The sequence below is a fragment of the Phoca vitulina genome, unplaced genomic scaffold (assembly GCF_004348235.1).
Source record: "Phoca vitulina isolate PV1807 unplaced genomic scaffold, GSC_HSeal_1.0 scaffold25, whole genome shotgun sequence".
Taxonomy (NCBI): Eukaryota; Metazoa; Chordata; class Mammalia; order Carnivora; family Phocidae; genus Phoca; species Phoca vitulina.
The window spans coordinates 7002694-7026558 of NW_022589728.1; the positions used below are offsets into that span (position 1 = coordinate 7002694).

The 23865-nt window shown below is 45.0% G+C and overlaps 1 protein-coding gene across 4 annotated transcripts in view; it reads left to right on the forward strand.

Annotated features, from left to right (window-relative positions):
* Positions 1-23865, forward strand: part of RGS20 (regulator of G protein signaling 20) — a 70914-nt gene that overhangs the window by 24834 nt on the left and 22215 nt on the right. The window contains exon 1 of one of the 4 annotated variants that reach the window (XM_032421601.1): positions 20-1315. The exons of 2 other annotated variants lie outside the window; for them this stretch is intronic. In XM_032421601.1, the coding sequence (XP_032277492.1) occupies positions 1256-1315 (60 nt within the window). In that variant the 5' untranslated portion in view covers positions 20-1255. Of the gene's footprint in view, positions 1-19; positions 1316-1337; positions 2040-23865 lie in introns of those variants that run through there. One more of the 4 variants, XM_032421602.1, reaches the window with a different exon arrangement.

Genomic DNA, 23865 nt, shown 5'->3' on the forward strand with positions numbered 1-23865 from the left:
GCCTAGCCTGACACCCCCTTTCCGCAGTAGACCCTCGAAGCTACTTTTTCCCGGACCATTTCCTTCCACTGTCAATGGAAACTGTGGAAGCGGGAGGGAGTCCTCGCCCTTTCTGAGTCTCTTCTCAAACTCTCGTTCTCAACGTGTCGCTCAACCCCCTTCCTACCAAGCCTCCCCCGCCTCTGCCCCCTCCTCGCGCTCCCACTCCCCTGCCCTCTCAGCGTCTGCAGACTCTGGAGGCCGGGGAGGAAATGACGTGATGTTATTTTTGTGTCAGGTCAGCTTCCAGCTTCAGTTTAGCCCTCCAAGCTCCCGCGCCGGGCTCGGGCGGTCGGTCGGCATCTCGCTCGCGAGGGCACACGGCGGGATCTATAGGGATACGCGGTGGTCTGGGCCCGCGGAGCTGGGCGGCAGCGTTTTTCCGCTCCACCCCCAGGTCTCTCCCTAGCCCTGGACCTCGGAGCCCCTGGGGACGGAAGGCAGCTGCCAAGGGTCTCAGCGGGATCCGGAATCCGGAGTTAGCCACCCACCCCCACCCCTACCCCCAACCTAGTGGGGCCTCCGGCTCCGGCGGCAGGAAGAGGGCGTGGAACTCCTTTCCAGTGAGGGACCAGCAGAGGCAGTACCGGGGTGGGAAGGGTGCCGAGCTCGGAGAAGCACCCGGGGAAAGAGAGAAGGTAGGGGGCTGCCCTCCAGAGGCGGGGTAGGCCACGGCGTGACTCTCCAGGGATAGAGCACGCCCTCCGCGCGCGGCGCACCCCCCGGTACACTCACACTTGCACCTCCCTCCGCCCCCCTTCATTCACAAGGTCTGAGCACGCATTCCAGCACAGCCGAGTCTCGCTCAGCCCCCGCGCGCCGAAGGGAGGGAGCGCAGAGGGGGTCTTGCAGACGCTCTCTGCGCTCGCCTGGTTTAGGGCCCACCCTCTGGATTCTGCCTAATTCCGGGCTGGAGGAAGGGGCTACAGTCCCGCAGCGGATTGGGTCCAGTTTGGCGCCTGGAGCGACCCCCTCAGCCTCCGCCGCAGTGGAGCGCGCCGCCGCCAGAGGGAGGCGAGACCGGGATAGCCCGGCCGGGGAGGCGGGAGTGAGGGGGCGGGGAGGAGGCAGAGCTGAGGGAGCGTGAGAGAGGGAGAAGAAGGTGAGAGGAAAGACCGAGAGCCAGAAGAAGAGGAAAACCGGGGAAAGCAATCGCGGGCGTAGTAAGGCCACCAGTTGGTATTGTAATAAAAAAAATAAGGCACACGCGGGACGCATGCGCACGGTCGACGGAGGCGAGCTGGCCGGAGCTGCTCGCCCGGCGGACGGTGAAATCGTGAGTACCCCGCATCTTCAATCCTCCTTTCCCCCTCTCGGACTCACTCTAAGGCCTCGGGCTGGGAGGTGGCCGGGGCCAAGCGGGGCGCGCACGCAGGGCAGCACTTGGAGCTCTGGTCGTCGGCGCAATGGGGGGAGTGGGTGCAGGTCGGTCTCCTCATCCGCCGGTTCAGCCCCGGAGGTCAGTCAGTGCGTATTGTGTGGGTGTATGGGCTTAGGGTGTGACTGGGTGTCAAGGGGGGCGTCCAGCCACCAGGATCAGTTTCTGCCGGGTCCAGCAGGGCGTCCGCATGATTCAACCTCTGTGGCCTCGGGTCAGTGAGTGGGTAGGGGACGCGAGAGCCTAGACTTTAAAGTCTAAAATGCGTACTGACCCCCAAAGTAGATCTGGGGAACTCCAGGCGGTGGAAACGTCGGCGTTCTCACCCGGCCGAGCGCCGGAGGCGGGCAGTTTGAGCGCAGGTAGGAAGAGGAGACACTCCCTGAATCGCAGAACCTCCCTTTAAGAAAAGCGCAACTCAGGCGGGGGACCCGGGAAGTGCCTGCACACGCGCCCTGGAGGATCTGACTCGGTGCCCGCATTTACGCTCTTGAAAACCTAATGGACTGAACTGTCGCCCACCCTTGGCCCGCGCCAAGTTGGTTAAGGTGCAGGCGCCGCGGGTGTTTTTCTTGAACAAACCCGGGCGATTGAGTCTTCTGCACTCTCGGAGCTGCGCTCGGTAAGTTGGAACGTGTCGCGGCGGCCAGGCTGCGGAGACTGGAAGGGGGCGTGGGCGCGCGGGAGACCTAAGAGGGGCGTCGCGCCAGCGGGAAGGGATCGGGGGACCTTTTAGGATGGGTGTGCGTGGCGACTCCCCTCCCCTAGCTGTGGGGAGTGGGCGGGGGGAGGGGCCTAGGAGCTAGCCGGAGCGGGTGGGCCTTTGCGGGCGGGATCTGTGTGCTCCACGTTCGGGGGAGTGGGCGGGAAGCGGTGGGCACTGGGGAGTCTCGGCTCCGCGACCTGCCCACCCAGCGTGGGTGGTGAGTGGGCGGGAAGGGGCCCTGCGGGAGGCGGCGCTCCGAGACAGGAATGGGTTTCCCCGACTCGCCAGTTTCGGAAGAAAATCCGGGCGAGCAGCCAGGGCCCTGCGCGACCCCAGCGGCGGGCGGGACGCGGCGGTGGATAGTGCTCGGAGCCGGCGACGCGGGCGCGGGCTGGGAGCCCTGGGTGCTACTGCAGCAGCCTCGCGGCCAGCAGCGGACAGTTAGAGGAGTGAAAGTGAATGCAGTTTCTATCCAGGAGGAGGAGAGCGCTAGAGGGAAACTCTCTCCTCCCTTCTTTTCCTTTTCTGAACCTGGCGGAGGCCCATGGCTCGTCATTTGAGAGGCAGTATTGCCTGATAGGTCAGAGCTCTGGGTTCTGTAACTGTCTGGATTCAAATCCCAGCCTAGCTGTGTGACCTCAGGCAAGTAACTTAATGTTTTGGTGCCTTTGTTTTATCTTCTGTAAAATGAAGAGCTCTGTTACATACCAAACAAAAGCTGGTATTACTATTAGTATATTTATGCAAAATTGGCTAAGTAGCCTTCAAAATACTGTATAAGATCAGGAACAAAATGTATTTTTGGGGTATGCTATAAAGAGTATATATAATAAAGTAGAAGATGTCCATCACCAAAATTAGAAAAACAGTAAATATTTTCTATGTTGATACGTACATTTTAAATACAGTGCATTTCTACACCATCTGGACCCTTTTTATTTCAAATAATTATGAAATACTTATATACACATTTCAAACAGCATTTTTTAAAATTATCTCTAACCTTCAAAAAATATTTCACTTTGTAAAACAGATGTGCATAAAAAATACACAGGTCATGGTATATACAGAAAATCCAAGGTTTACATTAAAATACTGCACCAGGTCAGTTGTATTTAAAAGAATCTGGAAACTTACCTTGGAAGCTAGAAATGCTAACTTCTCTAAAATGATTGTAAACATTTCAGCCAAAATACTCATAATATCAAGAATATAGAAAGATAGGGGTGCCTGACAGGTTCAGATGCTTGATCTCCGGGTTGTGAGTTCGAGCCCCACAATGGGCACAGAGACCACTTTAAAAATAAAGAAATACATAGAATGATAAAAGTCAGATTCCTTCACTTTACAGCTGAGGGAACATTCAGAGAGGGTAGAGGTCCCTACTGGAGATCTCCAGCTAAATAGGGCCCCAAATAGGATTAGAGTTAGGTCTTCTGACTCGACCCCCAAGGCTGTTATACACCACACTGATGTGTTCCTGTTTACTACAGGTTTATGAACCTTTAACAAATAGGAAACTAGAAGTCATTACATAAGGGAAAATATACAAGCATGTGTTATATACAACACAAGAAAGACCAGACAGTAATTTGGCTACTATCCCACAGCTTCATCATGGTCCCGCACCGCAGAAGGTAGGACTGCATAACTTAGGTAAAGTAGGCTAAGATTACAGATTAAGCTAAGAGGCTGAGCCAGCACTGGAATTCAGGGTCCCACTGGAGTACACATTTGGTTGCATATTCTCTTAATCCCTTGTAGCAGTTTTTCCTTAGAAATGACTTTTGAGCTTTTCTTAAATTCTTAAAATCTCCTTCCTGCTGACTCTAAGAGAGCTTTTCAGGAAAGGCCTTCAAAATTACATAGAAGGAGATTTTATTAAGCCAGATTTTGTGAAAAAGCAAGAGTGAACGGGGGCAGGGGGAGGGGAGCTTTCTTATTTTAACACAGTGGCTTGGTAAATAATGGTTTCCATTCCAAGCACTTGAATATCAGTTCCTAAAATCCTACAGTTCTTTCATTTCTGCATGCAGCAGTATAATGACATTCACCTTCCACAGACAGGTACAGCAGGTAGTTTCAAGGTCCAGCCCTCACACGAGCAGTTTAGGAATTGTAGACAGTGGCAGAGCCTTTCAAGTGAGCATTTGGCCTTACAAAGTTATTTAGGATTATAGGAATGATGTGTCCTCCAGAGAAAGCACTTCTAGGAACCGTGCTTGCCTCCTTGAAAAAGGAAACCATGGTTCTCTCCAGTGCATGAACTGGGTATCTTACCTTTGACTTTGCACCTCTGCATACTTACCAGGTGTTTTTAGACAGAAATACAGGGCATTAAGTAGGGAGTAACTTTGTAGCAATCTCCCAAGCCAGTTCAGCAGAACCGAGTTTTGAAACCACATGTGTTAAGTCAAGTCCCAGTATGATTAGAATGTGAATCACTGTCCAATTGGGAATATTTCAGATTGGTTTTCAGTGTACCACCAGGTGAGTCACCGTGTGAGCTTCTTCTAGTCAAATACGTATAGCATCAGTCAGCAACTAACAGGGTTCACTCTGAGTCAGAGCTTAGCATTTAGTACAATAAGTGTGAGTCACTGACTACCTGGCACCTATCTGAGATGGTCCCTGCATTTTACCTTGAGCAGCTCAAGAATCTGGACAATGCTGCATGGGATGAGTCAGTTCATAGTACAATCGAATGGGCTTTTGTGGCAGCCATTCACAATAAAGTTTGATGTGACTGAAAGCACAAGGGAATATTACAGGGTGATGGATTCATAGAATAAATTGCCCTGATTCTAATCCCGATGATTAGATTCTAGCTATTTGCATGGGGAATCATTTGTGAAATAGGAGTAATATGCTCTATTGCCTAGCAGTGATATTTTACTTGAGTTACCTCAATGATTTTTAAAGCCAGTTAACTGTTCTGGTTTGGGATGTGCTCGATTTCTACTTATTACTTCATTTTACTCTAAACTGTAAAATCCTTTAAAAATACATCTTAGTATTTGGAATTTAGACAACCGCATCACATGCAGTTCCTTAGCAGTTTGACTTCCTGGGGTCCTGGGCTGTACAACAGCAGGTCAGCACAACAGTGAAGTAGAGGGGTACACCTTGTTCTGTGGTTTGGCTCGGTTTGTGCCTGTCACCTCTAACACTAACTGAACAGTATTCGCTGTATAGTTAAGTGTGGGGACAGCCAAAATTTATAGGCAAATTTTCAGCTGCATGGGGGCAGTCAGCGCCCCAACCCCCATGTTGTTTGTTCAAGGGTCAACTGTATTAGCTGGGCCTTTTCTGAACTTCAAAAAGAAGTTTATAGTACATATTCTTTACATCTGGTTCTTTAGCTCAGCATTGTTTTTTTGACATTCATTGTTGCACATATTGTGATGTTTCAGTGCTGTCCAGTGTTCCTTTGTGCTAACACAATACAGTTCATTTATCGATTTCACTATTGAAGGACGTTTGAGTTGTTTCTAGTATGGGGCTATTATGAGTGATGCTAATATTAATATTCTTATTCATGTCTTTTGACAAACATAAGCCCTATTTCCATTGGATGCCCAGGAGTGAAATTGCTGGATAATAGATCCAGTGTATGTTTAGCTTTACTAGATACTGTCCGTTTTTCAAACTGTTTTTGTTCTCCAAACTAATTTACAACCCTACCAGCAATATATTGTTTCATGTCCTCACCAACACTTAGCATTGTCCACCCATTTAATTTTAGTCATTCTGGTGGCAGTGTAGTGGTAATGCATTATGGTTTTAGTTTGTATTTCTTGGGGTTCCTGGGTAGCTCAGTCAGTTAAGCATCTGCCTTTGGCTCAGGTCCTGATCCCAGGGTCCTGTGATAGAGCCCCGCATTGGGCCCCCTGTTCACTGGGGAGTCTGCTTCTCCCTCTCCTGTTCCCCCTGTGTGCATTCTCTCTCCCCCTGTCAAATAAATAAAATCTTTTTAAAATTTTTATTTCTCTGATTGCTAATGATGTTGAGCATCTTTTTGTTGGCCATTTGTATATCTTCTATTATAAACTGGCTCTGCTAGGGTGCCTGGATGGCTCAGATGGTTAAGATTCTGCCTTCGGCTCAGGTCATGATCTCAGGGTCCTGGGATCGAGTCCCGCATCGGGCTCCCTGCTCCTTGGGAGCCTGCTTCTCCCTCTGCCTCTCTCTCTCTCTCTCTCTGTCTCTCATGAATAAATAAATAAAATCTTTTAAAAATAAATAAATAAATAAACTGGCTCTGCTAGTCTTTGGCCTATTTTTCCATTGTGTTGTTTGTCTTCTTTTTCATTCAGAAGAGTTCTTTATATATTCTGGGTATAAGTTATTGTCAGAAATGTGCATGTGTCTGTGTGTATTGCACATCCCAGGCTGTGCCTTGCCTTTACTTTTCAAACCATTATTTTTGACTTCTGTAGTTTCTTTTGAAAAGTCCTGCTTCTCTGAAGGTAACATGGCTTTTCCTCCGACTGATTTAAAATTCTTCTCTTTGTTTTTAACTTGCCACAGTTAGAATAAATGTGGTGTGATTTTGTATCTGTCCTGCTTTCAAAGCGCTGAGCTTTTTTATCTGTAGATTGATATCATTCATCAATTTTGGGAAATGTTCACTCAGCATCTTCTTGCCTGTTTTCTCTCTTTCTCTCCTGCTTCTGGGACTCAAATTCTACATATGTTAGACTTTCCTTTTCTTCCCCTGTGTTTCTTATTCTGTGCTGTTTTATCTTTTTTTTTTTTTTTGGTCTTTCTCTCTCTTCTTCCATTTGAATACTTTATTTTGACCTATGCATTATTTTATTTAACTTGTCTTCTGCTGTGCCCAGGCTTCTGTCAAGCTATCTAGGGAGTTGTTAGTTTCAGAAAGTGTTTTGTTCACAATGTATTAGTCTATTTCATTCTTTTTAATACATTTAAATTCTCTGATGAAATTCTCCCATCTTTTCATCAGTTTTGTCCATCGAATTCTCATCTACTAAATCCAATATTGATATTGTTTGTGAGTCTATATCTATTATTTGTTTCTTCTGTCATATTTTTCTGTCTCTTCACATACCTCCTAATGTTTACTATGTGTACACATCATATACAAAGAAACTGTGTTGATTCAGATAATATCGTCCACCAGCAAGGACTCTCCCTTGGAGGGGTTTCCTGTGTGAGGATGAGGGGCTAACCACTTCAGTACTAACAGGTATTGGAATGACTTTGGGCCAGTTGCAATTTTAATAAGACATAGGTAGCCTCTGGCTTTTTCCTATTTTTCAAGTGTTTTCTCCTGGGCTTCAGAGTTAGAGCCTAGTGGGTTTCTAACTCCTCAGTCTTGAAAGACTGAGAAACTTAATATCCCCTTCAGAGGTTTTGAGCTTGCTTTCTGTGCCCACCTTCCCCAGGTGGCTTACATATCTGGTAAATGTCTTGAGGAGGCCAGGCATGTGTTTTGAGGATGGCCTTGTTACACATGGGGACTGGCTCTCCCACATGAGACTATGGAGTTCCTTTATATTCTCAACCCAAGCCTAGAGTCAGCAAGTGCCCTCAGGGGAAAAAACACCTGATGACAGACTGCTCGCTTTTGAAGAGCTCCGTCTCTCAGAAATTTCAGTTAATTTAATCTTCTTGCTTCCACAGCTCTTTGATGTCTTTAGAAATGTGATTCTATTTATATGACCTTTTGGTTGGTGCAAAGAAACTGTGGTCTGCCCTGACCTTTTGTCTTTTTTCTTGACGATATTTTTCCTGAATTAAGTTTCTTTTTTTTCTTTCTTTTCCTTCTTTCTATCTTTGGATCATATTTTTATCTTTCTATAACGTCATTTGTTTCCAATATAACTCAAAATTTTAACATTAAAAATCTTGCTATTTTAAAAAAATCTTGCCATTTACAACTATAAAGTGTACTATATGTTTTATGAGTTTAAAAATGCTAGAAGGAAAAGAAGTATGGTATGATCCCTGCAACTCTTTATGCTTCACATTGCAGGTACATAGTGTAAAAAGCATGAGCTCTGGTATGAAAGAAAGCCAAGTTTGAATTTTGACTTTGCTCACTTAGTTTTCTGAGACTCCAATTCTGAATATGTATAATAGGAATAATTATACTTACTTTATAGTAAAAAATGTGCAGCAGAAGGTTCAGGAGAGCATTCAGTAAGTGGAACCTGTTATCATTATTCCTCTAATATTTATCCATCATTATTTTAGGCCCCTGAACATGTATAATTTTATTTTAAACACTTATACTGATATATTTCTATCTGGTACAGATTTTAAGATTTTTACCATTCAAACAAGGTTCTGAAAAAGTTTTTTGTAATATATAAAAAGCCTATACCTATGACTTAATATCTATGAAAATATTACTTAATAAGTTTATGAATTCATATTTTGCCAAAATTTTTGTGTTTTATAAGACCACAAAATAAATAAAATTTAGTAACAGAAAGAATTATATTCAAAATAGTTTGCTCTCTGTAAATCCACAACTGACTACTTGGTGTCATACCAATATGGTTTATTATAAGATGTTGCCAATAAGAAAACAGTATTAAGAAATACTTTAAAAAGTCTGCCAGTATTCTCTGGAAAGGACAGCTGGTTCATTTTTGAGAGGAGAGTCTGTGTGGGGGCTAGGAGTAATTTTAACATTATCTCCATGAATGATTCAAATATAATTAATCTTCATATTAAATTTTCTGTTACAAGCCACACTTTTATTTTGACTTACGCATTTGTTTCTTTAAAAAAAAGACTGCTTTAGAGGCCCCTGGGTGGCTCAATTGATTAAGCGATTAAGCATCTGCCTTCAGCTCAGGTCATGATCTCAGGGTCCTGGGATCAAGCCCAGCATTGGGCTCCCTGCTCAGTGGGGAGTTTGCTTCTCCCTCTGCCCACCCCCCACCCCCGCTCATTTACATGCTCTCTCTCTCTCTCTCTCTCTCTCTCTCAAATAAATAAAATCTTAAAAAAAAAAAAAGACTACATTAGTATATGGAAACATAGAAGGTGAAATAGAAGGTGAAAATAGTAGTCTTAGAGGCAGATGGGTGTTTCTGGGATACACAGGCATCTCCTAACCCGAGAGAGCACGACAGCACCTCAGGTCTGTGTCCCCAAGGCCACAATGTATCTCAGGCTTTAGTTCCTCAGCACAGTGAGAGTGGGCTTCGCTGGCCTGACCTCCAAATTCAGTTTTGTGGGCAGATTTAAGTCAAAGCATAAGAATTATAGGATCTGGTTATGAAACAAACTGGAATTTATCAAATTCCTACTAGAGCTAAGGCTTTGTTGAAGTTAAGTCACTTCTGGCCCTTTAAAGGACTAGTTAGACTGTGCTATTGTTTCGGTGAAATCAAGTACTTCGTAACAAAAACATCTGAACATCATGACCAGACAACGTTGAATAAATTTGGGTTAACGGTGAATGAAGGGGTACAAAAAGGTATGAAAAAGGTAAAATTCTGCAAAATCTAATAAAGTGAAAAGCTCACCTGGGCATATTAAACAAATGTCATAAATGAAAGAAAAGGCTTTATTTCTTTTCCTTATCTTTCCGTGATGTGTTCAGAATCATGAACGTATTAAAATTATAAATACTAATTTATGGAGCCCCTGGGTGGCTCAGTCAGTTCAGCGTCCAACTCTTGATTTTGGCTCAGGTCATGATCTCAGGGTCATGAGATCGAGCCCCACGTCCCGCTTAAGATTCTCTCCCTCTCTTCCTCTATCCCCCTAAAAAAACTATAAATACTAATTTAGATAGAACATTTATTTATTTAAAATATATCATATGTATTCTGAGAATCAGGAGCTACATATAGATTATATTTTCTTTTTTTTTTTTTTTGAAGATTTTATTTATTTGAGAGAGAGAGCATGAGAGGGGGGAGCATCAGAAGGAGAAGCAGACTCCCTGCTGAGCAGGGAGCCCGATGCCAGACTGGATCCTGGGACTCCAGGATCATGACCTGAGCTGAAGGCAGTCACTTAACCAACTGAGCCACCCAGGTGCCCCTAGATTATATTTTCTTAATGGAAACTGGTCATCAGGGTGCCTGGGTGGCTCAGTTGGTTAAGCATCTGCCTTAGGCTTAGGTCATGATCCCGGGGTCCTGGGATCGAGCCCTGTGTCTGGCTCCCTCCTCGGTGGGAAGACTGCTTCTCCCTCTCCCTCTGCTCCCCTGATCCTGCTCTTTCTCTTTATCTCAAATAAATAAATGAAAAAAAAAAAAAAAACTGGTCTCTGAGCCTTTTTTTTTTTTAAGATTTACTTATTTTAGAGAGAGAGAGAAAGCACGAGCTGGGGGAAGGGGCAGAGGGAGAGAGAGAAATCCTCAAGCAGACTCCCCACTGAGTACGGAGCCCAACGACACAGGGCTCTAGCCCAGGACCCTGAGATCATGACTGGAGCCAAAATCAAGAGTCAGACACTCTCTGAGCCTTTTCATGTATCCCTTAGGATGGGGGTTTTATTTCTGGGTCTCTGTATCTAACTGCCTTATATCGTCTCACAAAAATATTATCAAGTAACTATGGTACTACAGATAGGCCGAAATGCATAACCATTAGACATTTCAGTTCTTTGAACTTTTTTCAGTTTTAGATGTTTGTTTTACATATCTATTTAACACTTCATGCCAAGGGGGATGGGAACCTAAAATTCAGTAGCTATTTTGGCACAAATTGTAGAAAACCAGAACCTTGAGGACCAGAGATTCTCCCACACATACCCTGGGAAGAGCAGACAAAAACATTACATCAGCTCAGCCCCCAGAGACTGTCTTGGGAACACTACGGGAGTATGGAACTGGTGGTACATTGGAGTTTCCATTCTAATGAGAAGCAGCCCTGCTAGAAAAACGACTCCAGAGACATTTACGGATGGGCATCCAAAAATAACCCAAACCTGCCTAACTATGGCCCATGCACAGCTGTGGTGTGAAGAGCAAGGCACTATGGGGTGGTGGGATAGACCTGAGCCTAGAGCCAAATGATCTAGATTTAAGTCTGTTTGGGGACTGACTTTGGGAAATTGGGCATATCACACAAGCTCTGTGAGTGTGAGTTCCCCACTAATAAAATGGGATCTTGAAATCTGCTCCATGGAATCATTTCACGAATTAAATGTAAGGTGTGATTACTACTACCTTTGCTCATATAGATAAAGGAGAAATTGCGTTATTTGGAAACCATATGTGGAAAAAGTAGGCTCTGATAAAGAGTTTAGATTTTCTTCCAGTGTCATAGATTGCCACTGAAGGCCACAGGAGGGGACTCACAAAATGTGGACTCTATTGTAATCAGTAAATATTTTAGACTTTATGGGCCATGTGGTCTCTATTGCAACTACTCAGCTCTTGCCACTGTAGTGGAAAATCTGCAGGCAATAAAGTACAAGGGGTATTGGGGCTCTCTATAGTGGTCCATGCAAGAGATGGTGCCCACCTGGGCTGGGTGGACAGTGGAATTGGAGAGAAGTGAGTAGACCCTGTGTCCAATCTGGAATGGCAAGCTTGCCAATGACTGAGCAGCAGAGAGAAGAATCAAGGTGATTCCTCGGATGTGGGTGGATGGGGGCACCATGTATGGACTTGGAGAAGATTGGAGAGGAAACGGGGCAGAAGAGGAGACTCAAGAGTCTCCTCTAAACCCTAAAGTCTTAGATGTCCACAAAACCTCCAACCGTGGCGGCGAGTAGGCAGTTGGTTTGATGTGTTTTGAAATGAAGGGATTGGCCTGGGCTGGAGGCAGAAATGGCATTTGTTAGACTCTTTATGATATGTAGCTTGCTGTGCTGTGGTACACTACATTCTCGTGAGGTTATGGTGGGAAATTCTTTGGCATAATCAATGGGATATTACTGCCCTAGAATCTGCACTTCCTTGTCTAAAACTGTAAACAATCTACTGAGAGTTTCTATATATTTACTATAGAGGTTAGCAAACTAGGGTGCATGGGCCAAATCCAGACTGCTGCCTGTTTTTGTATGACCTGCACACTAATAATGGTTATTACATTTTTTAAAAATTATGTGTGTGTGTGTGTGTGTGTGTGTGTGTGTGTGTATGGACAGAGAGAGAGAGATTTATTTTGAGGAATTGGCTCACATGATTGTGGAAACTTGGCACATCCAAAATCTTGATGGGCTAGAGCTGGCAGGTTGGGGACTCAGGGAAGAATCATAGTTCAAATCCAAAGGCAATCTGCTAGCAGCATTCCTTCTTGCATGGAGGAAGTCAGTAACCCAGCAACAGCCCAGGGAAGAGATACCAAGGACAGGCATGGGGGGAGGCGCGTGGAGCTTCCATGCCCTCTGTGGGAACACCACCCTCCCAGCATTTAGATGTGTTAGGAAGCTCAATATTTACATTTTTTAATTGCTGGGGGAAAAAAATCAAAAGAATATTTCATGACATATGAAAAATGTTATGAAATTTGAATTTCAATGTCCATAGGTTTTATTGGAACCCCGCCACATTCATTCAGTGGCATGATGTCTGTGACTGCTTTTGTGCCAACAGAGGCCGAGCTGAGATGTTGCTATAGGGACCATAAGGCCCCCGAAAGGGCTATAGTATTGACTCTCTGGTCCTTTACAGGAAAGGTTTGCCTCCCTCTCATCTATAACCTAAACGTAGGTGTGAAGTATTACTACATTTTTGTAGGAAACCGTCTGTATGAAAGTAAATCTGACATTCAACCACTAGCAATGTTATTTCTTAGAAAAACTGTGCACTCTTAAGAAAAAACTTTCAGAAAGACAAGACCAAAAATTCAATTAAAGACAATCTCCTATAGGAAATGAAGTCAGAGGATCTAACTTAAGGTTCCTTTTGGTATCCACCACTTTAACATTCATCATTTTCATGTGAACAGGAAAACTTAAGGGCATTTAACAAGCCCCAAAAGTACTAAGGAAGAAGGGCCAGAGGGAAATAATATGCACAAAGTCTGTGTGTATAACTCAGATGCTAGAGGCTTTCAGAGATTCAAATCACTTACAGTCTAAAAGCTTTAAATAGGATGGGAGCTTGCTATCATCACAAGATGAAAACACCTAATAATGGACATGAGGCAAAGTTTGAGGATCCAATGCTTCTATCCCCTGAGGGATCGTGGAGAAGGTAGAATTTGTGGAAAAAGAGACACGGCAGAAAAATTTGCCCAGACAGACCTGTAAGGAGTCCAGAAGGCTAGTTACTTACTTAGGAACACAGATTTTTGTACACTTTCATTATCCTTAATTTGCATGTACATTAACACATTTCACAACCCATCTGCTGTAATTGGTGAAAAATTCGTTCTTCAACTAGCAAATAGTCATCCAGGCCTAATGTCTGTAAGATCTGTGGCCAGCATAAACAGAATGGTTAGGAGAACCCCAGCAGACTGGACCAGAGTGGTGGGGGGCTTCTGCAGCCCTGGGTGAGGACTTAACTCTTGCTTGTGATCAAAGAAGGAGGCCTTGTCCGTAAGAGTTTCCATAGTTCTAGCTAATTGCTTTGGGACAATGATAGGAAGCTGCATTACAAATGTTACTCATTAAAAGACAGTTAAAATAAAAATGTTACTTTTAAGAAACCTGATAACCTTATAATAAGCGCATTTAAAAATATAATGTCCATATAATAATAGCAATGCCTTTGTCATACCCAACAAAATTAACACTATTTTAGCATCACTTAACATCTGTATTCATTTGCTAGAGCTGCCATAACAAAATACCACCATCTGGGTGGCTTAAACAACAGAAATTTATTTGCTCACAGTTTGAAGGCTACAAATTCAAGATCAAGGTGTTGGCCTGTTTGGTTCCTCCTGATGACTCTCTCCTTGGCTTGGCACATACACTTCTTTGTCCTCACATGTTCCTCCTGTGTGTGCACGTGCATCCTCCGTGTCTTTCTCGTGTCCAAATTTCTGCTTCTTATAAGGACACCAGTCAGTTATGATCGTGGCCCCACCTCATTGGCCTTATTTTACTGTAATCACTGCTTTTAAAGACCCTGTGCCCAAATACAGTCACATTCTGAAGTACTGGGGATTAGGACTTCAACATAAAATGAGGGGGACCCAATTCAGTCCCTAACACTAGCCATATCACATCGTTTCTCCTTAGTCTCTGTCTGCTTCGTCTACTCTCCATCTTCTTTTTCACACACTAACCTGGGGAAGAAACTGGAGCCACTGCCCCGTGGATTGTCCTATATTATGAATTTATTTACTTCTTCCTCATGATGCTGAACTTGTTCCTCTAATTCCTAAATTTCTGCAAACTAGATGTCAGATCCAAAGCCTGGAATAGACTTAGGTTCAGTGACTTGACCAAACCACTTCCTGGGTGGTGCTTGAACTCCCTACTGCATCGCATCAGAAGGGCACCGTGTCTGTATGACCAGCCCCTTTTAGTTATACTAAGAACATTATTTCCTAAGGGCCTTTCGAAAGCTTGGTAGGTCAGTTCAACATTTGCAGAGTGGCTAACAGGCACAAGGTATGTCTGGGCATATGCAGCAAGGGTAACAGGAGCCTCTGTTTGCCAAAAGATCTTGACTATGTGTGCTCCAGGCCGGCCCTTTGATGTCCTGTCCCTCAGCAGGGCTGGAATGCCTCCTTGATCTGCAGTCCTCCACACCCCCGTACCCCTACTTCCTCCACCCCTCCTACCCCTCCCATCCCTGCCCTTTCACAGCCTCCTAGCTGCAGCTTCCCTGGCTGGCCTTGAGCAAGGATGATGGTGATAATGTTGCATTTCCCCTCCACATTGTTAATTTGGAGAACTCTCTGGGTTGAGGACACTGTATCACCTCCAGAAATGCATCTGAGGATATCAGATGTTTCCAGACCCTTGTCCTAGTATGGAAAGGTATCCAGAGTGTACCTGAGAATAGGGGGGCCAATTAGGAGACCACAGAGAGGCTTTATCCCTTTTCTTGTTGGGAGGGTATATTCCTTGTATCACTCAGAACCAAAGAAGAAACTGGCTTCACTCTTAATGTTTCATCCTTACTTTAGACACTTTCGTAAGTGTGAGTTTGTAGAGGATTTAAATTCACATCAAATTTCAGTTCACATTTTTAGGGTTATATTGAAGCATGCATAATACATGATACCCTCTGGGCTCTAGATTTATTTAGATTTCAACACCAGAGAGAGAGATGAAATATGCACAAGATTGAACACAGTGAGGGCCAATGCAACATTAATTGCATTTATTCACTATCTTCTCTATCAAATAAAATTTGAAATGTAATTAGTTAAGCTTCACGCATTTCTGTTTCTCCACATGCACTTTGGGAACCACTTCTCCACTGTTGGTAGGAAAGACTATAAACGTGATCATTCTCTGGGCGAAAGAGCACTTGTTGTGCTTTTAACCAGGGAAAGAGCTTGCATTCTGGATTTTTGTACCAACCAACTTCCATATACAAGAGAGCACTGAAATGCTATGTAAGGTGACTGGCATGTTCATCTGAATTTCCCACTGTAACATGATGTTTGGGGAAGTATTTTCTTTTTTTTTTTAAGATTTTATTTATTTGTTAGAGCGAGAGAGAATGCAAGCCAGGGGGAGGGACAGAGGCAGAGGGAGAAGCAGACTCCCCGCTGAGCAGGGAGCCCGATGCGGGACTCCATCCCAGGACCCCGGGATCATGACCTGAACTGAAGGCAGACGCTTAGCCGACTGACCCACCCAGGTGCCCCTGGGGAACTATTTTCATGACACTTCCTTTTTCAAATACAGACTTGAAAAACTCTAAATATTAGGCACTGTACACAGTTCTGGGCCATGGTGTAGCGTTTCCTTCAGGAGTCGGGCAGCTTGTCCACGCTCCGACTACACCCCAGCGCCCTATGATGCGCCCACAGCCCTCTCCCCATCGCCGCTTGCGAGCCTGTGTTACTGGTGTGTCGCTGTTCCCAGCGCACTGCACAGCACATGCTCCTCCCCACCCCGTGTTCTCTCTCCCTATTCTTCTTCCCTCCGTATTTTTCTTTCCTTGTCTTCATGTGTCTTGGCTCTAAGTCATGGAATTCCTTTGTCATACCTAACAAAATTAACAATGCCCAGTTAAATACCGTGCCCAGTGACCGTTAACTTGTCGAAACAGCAAGTAGGAAAGACTCAGCCACCAGAAGCCCAGCACGGGCGAATGACTTATGTAGGGTCACCACGTTAGGGCCAGAGCTGAACTTACAACCAGTATCCCTGCTCTTTTGGACTCATGCAGCCCAACATGCTGCCTTTAAAGTAAATTGAAAAATGGCATCTAAAAAAAATTGCTTTAATTGTAGTTGACACAGTGTTACATTCATTTCAGGTGACAAGTCTATATAAAGTAACAGCATTTTAATAATATTTTATTGGAAGATAATTTACAATACCGTACAATTCACCCATTTAAAGTGTACAGTTCAATGGCTTTTAATGTATTCAGAGTGTGTAGCAATCACCATAATCCATTTTAGAACATTAGATGATTGCATCATTGAGAAGAAACCCAACACCCCCAGCTGTCACCCACCAAGCCCCTGTGTCCTGCAGCCCCTAGCAACCACTGATGTACCTTCTGTTTCTACAGCTTTGCCTCTTTTAGATATTTCATGTAAAAGGAGCCCTACAGTATGTGGCCTTTTATATCTGGCTTTTTTTCACTCAGCAATGTTTGCATGCTTCACCTGTCTAATAGCATCTTAGAATAAGAAGAAAAGCTAGTGATCATCCTTCAATTGGCAGACAGGAAAACTGAGGCCTGGGAAGGTGGCCCATTGCTGAAGTCACAAAGCCTGACAGTGGAAAAGTCAGGGCTGGATTCGGACCTCTTCCTGCCCAGGGCTCAAGCAGGTTTTCTCCCCAGGCTTCCCCGGTGAATGTGCAAAAGCTCCTTAGCTCTGGTTGGCAAGCTAACACAATGACACTCCTCTTCGCAGGTCTCCCCATTCTTCCTCTTCTCAGCTATTTTGTTACCACTTGCAAGCAGGAGGAGGCATTTTAGGTTTCTTCTAGGTTTGTGAATGGTCCAGGGGCCAGATGTCTGAGGGTGGATAAGTGGGGACCCTGCTGTTTCACTCTCTGCTAAATATAGATACAAAGGTATAAGATGGATTTGCTTATGATCTTAAAACACAATTTAGGGGGGGCACCTGGGTGGCTCAGTCGGTTAAGCATTGGCCTTCAGCCCAGGTCATGGTCTCAGGGTCCTGGGATCGAGTCCCAAGTGGAGCTCCCTGCTCAGTAGGGAGTCTGCTTCTCCTTCTCCTTCTGCCCCTCCCCATCCGCCTCCTTCCTCCTACCCCTCCCCCTGCTCATGCTCACGCTCTCTCTCTCAAAATAAATAAATAAAATCCTTTTTTAAAAACACACAATTTAGGGACACCTGGGTGGCACAGTTGGTTGGGCGTCTGACTCTTGATCTCAGCTCAGGTCTTGATCAAAGGTCGAAAGTTCAGGCTCCACCGGGGTTGGGCTCCATGCCCAGCGTGGAGCCTACTTTAAAGAAAAAAAAAAAAAAAAAAACATATACACACACAATTTAAGGACTTTCCATATTTGTCATTCTGTCTTTTACATGACATATCATCAGTGAGTACTAAGTTCAACTAATAATAATAACGGCATTAGAGTAGCACTTAACTAGTTTTCAGAGACCTCTCACATACATTCTCTCATTTACGACTTTCAGCCAGTCTCCAGGTGGCTGATATCTGGATGAGGAGGTGGAGGCTTAGGAGGATGAAGTAGTTTGGTCCACGCCACACGAATGGCAAAGGTCAGAGTAGAAGTAGACCCTCTAACTTGAAGCCCCATGATCTCTTCCCTACATGACACAGGTCGCCACACACCATTGTAGAAATTCTGGATCAATTGCCCATTATTTTTTTATTAATTTATTTTTTTAAGATTTTATTTATTTATTTGAGAGGGTGTGGGAGAGCACAGAGGGAGAAGCAGACTCCCCGCTGAGCAGGGAGCCCAATGTGGGACTCCAACCCAGGACCCTGGGATCATGACCTGAGCCGAAGGCAGATGTTTAACCGACTGAGCCACCCAGGCGCCCCTCAATTGCTCATTATTGTTCAATGATTATTCTTTAAGTGCCAGCCCAAGACTTGCAGGACTTCTCCAAATAAACCTGGTATTCCCACTTGGCTTCTGATCCTGGTCACTACAGGGATGCGCACCTCCGTGATCTGGCTCCATCACACGCCCCTCTGCCTCCTGCCCACGGTGCTCTCTGGAACTCAGTCTGCCAGCAAAATGAATGCCCCAGTTTTTCACAAGTGTCTCACCATCCCTTCCTTCTCTCACTGAAATCTGGCTACTCTCGGAAGACAGCACTTTCCCCCATGGCCCTGGTAATTGCAGACGTTTTTCCACTGAAGTTCTACCACTTAGTTCCACTCTTAGAAGTTAGGTGGGTGTCTCTGTGGCCACTTCCAAAACATTCTTCCCTCCAACACCCTACTCTTAAGTTCCGACACGAGCTACAAAATGAATGAACCTTGAAGACATGATGCTAGGTGAAATAAGTCAGACGCGAAACGACAAATACTGTATGGTCCCACTTATTCGAGGTACCTAGACGACTCATAATTTTAGAGACAAAGAATGAATGGTGGTTGTCGGGCTGGGGGGAGGTGGGGATGGGAAGTTGGTGTTTCATGAATTCAGAGTTTCAGTTGGAGATGAAAACGTTCTGGAGACAGATGGTAGTGATGGTTGGAGAGCAGTGTGAGTGTGTTTAGCGTCACTGAACTGTACCCTTAAAAATGGTTAAAATGATAAATTTTATGTTATGTAAATTTACCACAACTAAAAAAAAAAGAAAATACTTCTTTCGAATGCATGTCCTTAGAGTGAACCTCTGCTTCTGCTCCTTTCCGTCATCTGCTCACCCTCTGGCCCCTGCCCTCAGGTAGAAGACTCTAGCACGTGGGTATCGTCTCCTCTCCAGCATTGGCCCTGTCTTCATTCCCTATTTCTTCAACATCCCTGTAAATGATCTGTGCTCCCCTCTGGTCTCTCAGCTTCTTGATTTCTCAGTTCCAAAAGGCTTTTCCCCTCCCACACCTCAGCCCTCACTCACGTGACCATCCGTAGGGTCAGCCATGACCCACTGCACCTCCTCAGAAACCTCGTCCTGAAACCCATGCCTGTGACCCATCCATTGGCTCACGCTGGTGCTCCCCTCCAGAAATTCTCTGGTCTCTGAGGCCTCCAGCCCATTCTCATCTCCCTGACTCCTGTGTCCTCAGCGCCCTCCATCCCTTCATCATTCACCACCCTTCCTGCATGTTCCGGGGACGGGCCAGTATCATTTGTATTTGCAGTTCCTTCTTAGAAGCATCCCCCCCCTCAACATTTGTGTGCATCCGCCTCCACATCGTTGGTCTCACTTCAGGTGTCCCCTGCTCAGAGACCCTCCCTGGCCATGACCCCTCATCATGCTATAGGGTATCAACCATTTTAGCATCTCACCTATTTGTTGTCATGGTTTTGTGCTTCTCTGCCTAGAACATAAGCCCTTGGCAGAGACAGGCAGGCTCACCCCGCAGCTCCCCCACCCCACCCCCCACCTGCAACACAGACTGCTTCAGCTGGAGCTCAATACATGTGTGACCAGTTGAGCAGGAAAACCCTTTGAAAACAAACAACATGGTCATATTTTTAATCTTTTTACCCTAGATTTATAATCTGGTCATTCTTTTTTTTTTTTTTTTTTTAAGATTCTGTTTATTTATTTGAGAGAGAGAGAGCACAAGCAGGGGGAGCAGCAGGCAGAGGGAGAAGCAGGCTCCCCGCTGAGCAGGGAGCCCCACGTGGGGCTCAATCCTAGGACCCTGGGATCATGACCTGAGCTGAAGGCAGACGCTTAACCCACTGAGCCACCCAGGCGCCCCTAATCAGGTCATTCTTTGCCTGATCCTCCTGCAACATCATCAAAGACTCGGCATATTTTCCACGTTTGAGAAACTGTGAAAGGAAGCATCCAGGAAGGATGTGAAGAGCATATCCCTGCCACCATTTCCCACAGTGTCTTGTGGACAATATCCAACAATGCCGGAGCACACAAAAATCTTTCGCAAGGCCATGATTGTGCTTATTGGGCTCCAGATTTATGCCAAGAACTTGGTAGGATTTCTGTATGAAATGGACACCATCTCAATCACTATTACACATTTTGAAAAGTTCCTCCTCCATAATGCTTTCTGGCCCTCTGACAGAAGGGTCAAAAACATTGAAAGCACAAGGCAAACACCTTGCAGTAAGAGTAAACCAAAAAGGAGCGCTGAAAGAGGAGAGAGGAGGCAAGCCAGCACGTGGAGGCTGGCATGCAGGCTCTTAGTGCTGCCAAATCTTCCCAGGCGCGTTGTTCCCCTGCCTCATGATCCCTGGGAGGCTCATGACGTCAGATGCCCTGGCAGGTGACAGTCATCCAGATAATTAGAAACCTCTCTTCCACCCGTCTGTCATTATCATGTCTCTAGCCTGCCTTGTCTTCATTTTAGCTTTCTTTAAGACCATGCTATACAAATAGAAAAGGGCACATACGATTTCATCCGTCTTCACCACCTCAGCACAGCCCTGTAACCCGCACCCGCACCGTGGCGGCAGCACATTATAGGTTCCCAGAAACCTCCTCACTGAGGTGAAGCGCTGTTCTGACTCCTAACAGTGGACAACAGTTTTGCCAGGGCTTGTATTTTTCTTTTAATGGAGCCATGCGGTAGATTGTCTGTTTTGCCTGGCTTCTCTTACTCAACGTTGTTGGTGAGATTCGTCCACATCTTGAGGTAATTGTAGATCAATCATTGCTGAATCATAGTCCGTTGTATGAATATACCACAATTTATCCATTCTACTATTGAGGAACATTTGAGTGGTTTTAGGCGATTATGTGTAGTACATCCAAGAATATCCTAATGCATGCTTTTGGTGCAACCTCTCTGGGGAGTGGATACTAGGGACTGAAATGGCTGGGTCAGAGGGTGTGCATATGGTCAGCTTTCGTAGATTGTGTGAGTGTTCCAAAGGGTCGTACCAGTGTGAACTCCCATCAACAATGTAGGTTGTGCCGTATGATCACCACACTTGGCATTTTCTTCATTATTTTATCTCTTCTGGGGGTATGTGTGTGCCATTCCCCGTTTTAGTAGTTAGGTTATGGATTGCCATGAGAATGAAAAAGCTAAATTCTGTAATTTGCAGCAATTCACTCATATATTGTTGTTAGAGAGCCTATTCCTTGCTGAGAAACACTAAAAAAGCTGGCAGAAATTCTCAAGCAAACCGTTAATGACTGCCTGACACATTCCTTCATGATCTGAAGATTTCCTAAAGCAGCCCCACAGACAAAGATTTTAATACGCGTTTAGTACTTTCCAAGGTGCTCCTGAACTAGGTTATCATTGGGAATGCACCCATCTCCATTCTCCTTGAGAAATTCCCCGTGGTCTCTTGGGATAAGGAAAGCCCGGGATAAAGATTTCAGTCAGTACTCGCAAAATGTTCTTTAATTGTTGGTTGATATTAAGAAAGAACAAGTTAAAACATGCATAATTGATTAATTCCCTTCAGATCATACTCTTATTATTTCTAATATTTCCCATCGGCAATCATAAAAGTTGAGTTGTACAATACATCCATTTAATAACAGCAGAAAAGAAAAGAAAGACATTACTATTATAGTCTTAAACTTGGTGGCAGCTATTTAAACAGGAGAGTAAAGATTTCCATTCAGAGGCACTGCAAAACAGATGGTAACATACGTATTTTTTTAAGAGGTGAGGACATGTGTAAGCATCCATCTGGAAGTAATTCTAATTCTAAAATGTCTATTGTTATTAGTAAGCTTTCAGTTGACTTCCCCTCCTGGAACAATGAACTAGCTTTTTCTTAAAATAGCCCCCAAATTATTCAGACAATAAAAAGACAAAAATTTTTGAAGACTCATAGTTTTGCACAGAGGAAGAGCTAAGATCTCCCACTAACCCATGAGCTCCTAAGAACTGTTAGCTCTCTGTGTCATATAAAGTGGAAGATACAGCTCTGATTGGAGTTTTGGTCCATTTGACCATGTAGAAGTCAGTGCAAGTAACTTCCAGTTCCTCATTAATATTTCATGAGCTGGAGTGAGTTGGACTTCTTTCTGGTGGTGACTGTACCACAGGGTAATGTGCCAACATTCCCTCAAACTTGAAATGGTTTTATTTCAGGATCCAGCTAAACAAAATGGAAACATCACTGTTGACCTGGGTTCAGCTTATTTCCCAGCAGCTAAGAGTAACAGGTGGAAGCCTTGGGCAGGCAGTGGGCTTGGTTGTGACTTAATTAGCATCAGGTGATCTGGTATTAACGCTTGGACTCTGTGACTCAGAGAAAGCTTCGTTCACATGTTGGTGTCTTCAGACTAAGTAGCTGAACCCAGGGAGCGTTGAGGAGTGAATGGATGGGCCCTGCTGATTTCAGTTGGTCTGTTTTTCAAGCTTCATGGTATAGATTCTTGAATGAGAGAGACATCCTGTGGGTTAACCAGCCTCAAAGCCAAACACCCTCAGAAGCGACCCCCTTCAGGTCCTGGAAGCCCAGTGCTGATCACACCCAATTTGCACCTCCCTCTAACTTGTGTAAGGACTTTGAACACTTCCAGTTCCCCAGCCTGGTTACTTGAATTCTTCCAGTTCTTCAGAAGTTACGCGCCCTCTGAGAGGGACCTGGATCCTAGCTTCCTCCACTGCCCCGGGCCAGTGAGCGCCCAACTTGAAGAACAAACGTGTGCAGCACCTCCAGGAGGCTCACACTCAGCCGTCTGCCACGTGGCTGCTGAGCACACCCTGGGTGTGCTTGCCCTGTGGCAGTGTGGAGGAGAATGTAGAATATAGACCTACAGGTGGCATCTGTGAAAACTCATCGTGCATCCAGGGCAAAATAATGTTAGAAAAAGCTTTTCCAGGCTGGGGAAACTTAAATGGCAGGAAGATCAAAATCAGGGTAAAATTAGGAGAAATGCTGTGAAATACTCAGCAGTGTTACTGCAGAACAAGGAAACGAGAATGTCTCTTGAGGCTGCAGCACAGAGAATATTCCTGGAGTATCACCGCCGCTCTTTTGGTGGGGCTCGGCGCCACTGGCAGTGAGAGGTCAGCAAGCAGTGCAAGGCAGATGAACAGAAGTGGCTCCGAGGAAGGGAGCGTTGTTGCTGGTACAGACCCAATCATTTGAACAGGGTGAGAGAGCTACAGGGCATGACGGGAAAGAAGGGACAATTTGCGTGCGCCATTGTAGTGCAAGAGGAAGCTTCACGCTCAGGGTCTCACGCTTATTTGTAGTCAGCCTAGAGAGTCGGTATATTTGGAGTTACTAAAGCTACAGAGTACCAGAAATAGTTTTCGGCCTTCACCTCCCACCCCGGCTGGACTTCATTTGTAACTCCTTCATTGTGAAAACCGAGGAAGGGCAAAACACAAATCGGTTACTTCTGCAACATCTGGTAAGGAAGGTGTGGGAATGACTGAGCTCATGGGTAGCGAGGATGCAAGGCGTCCTGTGCTCTGTGCCCACCCCATTCCCACTCTTCCTTATCTCAGATGAGAGGGTTGCATAACAATTCCTCCCACTCATAAACCATCTTTCTTGTGAAACATTTGATGTTTTAAATGTGTCGACAGCCTTCTTATCTGTATTACAATTTAAAGAATCTTTCCAAAATATTTAAAGAATCAG